The 4,172-nt window shown below is 37.8% G+C and overlaps 1 protein-coding gene across 1 annotated transcript; it reads left to right on the top strand.

The window, feature by feature from the left end:
- The first annotated feature begins 581 nt into the window (after positions 1-581).
- On the top strand, positions 582-1,529 carry LOC131665450 (piggyBac transposable element-derived protein 4-like). The gene has a single exon (XM_058937332.1). The coding sequence runs from the start codon at positions 582-584 to the stop codon at positions 1,527-1,529; it is 948 nt and encodes a 315-aa protein (XP_058793315.1).
- The last annotated feature ends 2,643 nt before the right edge of the window (positions 1,530-4,172 follow it).

The raw sequence follows: 4,172 nt of genomic DNA, 5'->3' as shown, positions 1-4,172 counted from the left end.
AAGAAATTGACGACGAAACAACCACTACAGATTCAAATAAAAGTGAAATTTGGAGATCGAAGAATATTCCAAAGACTGATTTATCTTTCAGTAGGAGTCACGGACCCATCATCCCTGACTCCGCGTCTTCTCCAAAGGATATATTTCTTTGTTTGTTCCCTGAGTCTCTATTAGATGTTATTGTAGAGCAAACAAATTTGTTTATTTCTCAAAAGAAGTCAAAAGGAGATCTTATCACCAAAGATGAGTTGAAAATTTTCATAGCGATCAATATCCATATGGGTTACAAGAAGTTACCTTCGTATCGGGATTATTGGTCTAATAGCCCTCAATTCCATGATTCATATATTTCTTCACTGATGACTGTGAATCGCTTTGGATTTTTTTTGTCTCATTTGCATATCAATAATAATTCAAAAGAACCAGCAAAAGGAGATCCAGAATACGATAAATTGTATAAACTAAGACCTCTTCTCGACACTCTTTCTGAAACATTCAGAGAATGCTGGAAACCAAGCCATCACCAAGCTATTGATGAATCAATGATCAAGTTCAAGGGGAGGAGTAGCATGAAATAATATATGCCAGCCAAGCCAACTAAACGTGGTTACAAAGTTTGGACCCGAGCAGATGAATCGGGATTTGTTTGTCAATTTCAGATCTACACAGGCAAAACAGATAGTCCTGAAAAACAATTAGGAGCACGTGTGGTTCGTGATCTTACACGTCACCTTGTTGGTCATAATCACCAAGTGTATTTTGATAATTTTTTCACAGGAGTAGAGCTTCTAATATCTCTAAAACAGGATAACATCCTTGCATATGGCACAGTACGATCTAATCGCGCGAATCTCCCCAAAAGTGATAAGTCTGATAAAAAAATGGTTATTGGAGAGTACGAATACAAGACCTCGACATCAGGACTCACATGGATAAAGTGGATGGGTAAAAAACCAGTATACTTTTTATCCAATTTTCACGACCCTACCGATGTAACTGTTGTGAATCGGAGGCAAAAAGATGGTACTCTAACTCCTGTCAACAGTCCTGTCTTGTGTTCAGACTATAACACACACATGGGATATGTCGACTATGCGGATCGTGCAATATCTACTTACCAGATTGATCGTAAGTCCAAAAAATGGTGGTTTAGAATTTTTTGGCATGTCATCGATCTCTGCATATGTAACGGATTCATTTTGTACAAGGAAAAACAAATCAAACCACTTTTGTCATTGAAAAAATTCCGAATGAGATTGGTAGAACAATTGGTGGTACATAAGCTCCCAACTCCAAAAGGTAGGAAAAGAACGGCACCAAATACTCCAAGCCATGCAAAAATCAAAGTACCTGATGAAAAGAGACTTTCTAATGCTGCTCACATGCCACAAGTCTCAGATACATATAAAAGATGTAACCACTGTTCTACAAGAGATAAGCCACAGAAGACGAGATGGATTTGTAGTACTTGTAATGTTCCTCTGTGTCTTTTACCGGAAAGAAATTGTTTTCAAAAACATCACATATAGACAGTAATGAGTTTTGTTGCTCTGGTTGTATGAAGAACATGTTTTTATGTCTAATTTCAAAAAATACTCAGTAACAATATTACAGTACAAATTTATTGATAATGCAAAGGGGATCCTCCTACAGGAAGAATGGAGGAAAAGAGGAAATAAAAACCCTGAAAATGAAACATAAAAAATGCAGAAAATAATATATAAAAAATAAAAAATAATATAAAATATAAAAAATAAAAAAAATATATAAAATATAAAAAATACAAAAAAAATATAAAATATGAAAAATACAAAAAAAACGTAAATGGAGCTTGAACTCATCACGTCCTCGTCGTAAGCTCCGGGTAATGACGAGAATGAGTGAAAGAAGTATCCACTATTCTGAGATATTATACTTTCAAGTCATGCAAATAAGCATGTACATCAATCATATCCTTTGGCCATCTTGGCGTGCTTTTTTCGGTCTTGGCTCATCTGGGCTCTGCCATTGGGACGATTGGACTTTGGTTTCGATATCATAACCATATACCCATGATTCGTCACCAGTTATGACCCTTTTGAGTAAATCTGGGTCGTCGTTGACGTCATTCAACAGTTCTTGAGCGATGCTCATGCGCCGGTTCTTTTGGTCAAAATTTAGCAATTTCGGAACAAACTTCGCTGACACACGTCTCATGCCCAAAACGTTAGAAAAAATTACATGGCACGAGCCAAGCGATATACCAACATCCTCAGCAACTTTTCTGATAGTGATTCGACGATTTTCCAGAACAATTATCTTCACTGCTTGAACGTTTTCATCAGTTGTTGACGTGCTTGGGCGTCCAGAGCGAGGCTCGTCATTGGCATCTTCCCGGCCATCTTGGAAGAGTTTGTACCACTTGTAAACATTTTTTTTACTCAGAATAGTTTCACCGTATGCCACCGTCAAAATTTCAAGTGTTTCGGAGCACTTTATTTTATTTTTTACACAAAATTTGATGCAAATCCTTTGATCCATATTTTTCGATAGCAAGAAATCGCCGAGCACGCAAAAGACATATAACCTTTACGCCTCTCACAACCAAACAAAAAATGCTATACACTTGAAACTTGGTACAGATGTTCGGGAAGAGTGTACGAACATAACAAAACAAAATCGATAATCGAAAGTACGTTGCCCGTGAAATTTGAAAAGTCACCTTACTTTTTGAACACACCTCGTATATGCTAAAAGTGAGTATAACCTAAAAAAATTTCTATTACATGAATAAACTAAATTCACTTTAAAGATAGTAAAAAATAAAGTAACAAACTTGAACATGAATGTGTATCGTCATCTACTTCAGTCATAAATATCATTATGTTGTTCCAAGTTAATATATGGGCCTTCTTTGGCTGATAGCCAAGCTCTACGAGCTCGAGGTCCAGCACCGCGCAGAGAGCGAAGACTTCGATGAGAGGCTCCCGTACCAGCGTGTCGTCGTCAGTGGTAGCAGCAAGAGTGAGATGAAAAAGCTTTGTCGATTGACCAGCGACAAAGTTAAGGTAGCGTTTAATTTTTATTATTTGCGAGCGAAAGCGTGCGCACGATTTTACTTAGCTTCGAGTACGTTCTTTCTCTTGCTCGTACAACGGTTTATCGGTTACGAGCGTTCGGTCTAACTTTGTCACTGTTGTTGAGCCGTTTGTAGCGATCGCACAATGCCGTCTACCTGGCGGCTCAATAAAGCCGAGGCGTTAAAAGTAAAATACCAGCTAGTTATCTTTTGCCAGTAATTTTCCCTAAGTCTCCCGCCGAACGAACCCACGAACATTGAGTGCACCGGCCGTGGTCGCGAGAGTCTTCGCGATCCTTTCCCCCTTCTAGCACTCTTCGATCATCCGCTCCTCGACTTCTCACATCGAGAGAGCAATTAACGGGGTAGCAGCTACGTCGAACAGTTTCGCCGAGGTGCGAAGCCGGCCCAGCGATCGAGTGAAGATCCAGCGTCTTCCCCACGTATGTAACCTTGCACGCAGTCGTGGTCCTTTGACCACGAGCACACACTCACGATCACATACGTTGAGACGTTCTTTCACCCGAATATTAATCACATTACATAACAAACCTTGACAATTCCGAATTTTATTAATACGCACTTTTATTTTGGTAATCTGCTTCTCGTATTTGATTATTTAATTCATTATTTCGTTGTATATTGTTTGTCTTTCTACTTAATGTAAGTAATCTTTCCAGTACAGTATTATTTTATCACAATTTAGAATATGTAAGATATAATCAAGGTCACAGACTTCCGTCTCAATTCATTTTTTGGGAGATATGTACTGGAAACATCTCAGTCACAAATTGAAATCAATTTTCTCAAGCCACATTTTTGTTTGGTATTCATAAAATAAGAAACTCAATAATCGAAATTAAACATGGCAGAGATACGATGGAGATGAATGATAAATACGAAGTTTTAATGTTAAGTCTTGAACTTAGTAGTCCAGACTTATTATTATGATATATATTTCTCACGTAAATAATATAACGACTTATTTAAAATTTATTTCAAGTGACCAGAACTTATCCGGTTTAATTATTGTGGATCAATCGACTGCTTGACTCTCTTTCGATAAGCGAGGTCAATGAATAAGGATGCGTGAATACTCGATATTCGATACACA

The sequence above is a fragment of the Phymastichus coffea genome, unplaced genomic scaffold (assembly GCF_024137745.1).
Source record: "Phymastichus coffea isolate CEN01 unplaced genomic scaffold, Cenicafe_Pcof_1.1 PCOF00051, whole genome shotgun sequence".
NCBI lineage: Eukaryota > Metazoa > Arthropoda > Insecta > Hymenoptera > Eulophidae > Phymastichus > Phymastichus coffea.
This window is presented reverse-complemented; position numbering and strand designations above follow the sequence as displayed.

Bases quoted from the DNA above. Each gene is read 5' to 3' on its own strand.
- LOC131665450 (XM_058937332.1), top strand. From the start codon at position 582: ATGCCAGCCAAGCCAACTAAACGTGGTTACAAAGTTTGGACCCGAGCA.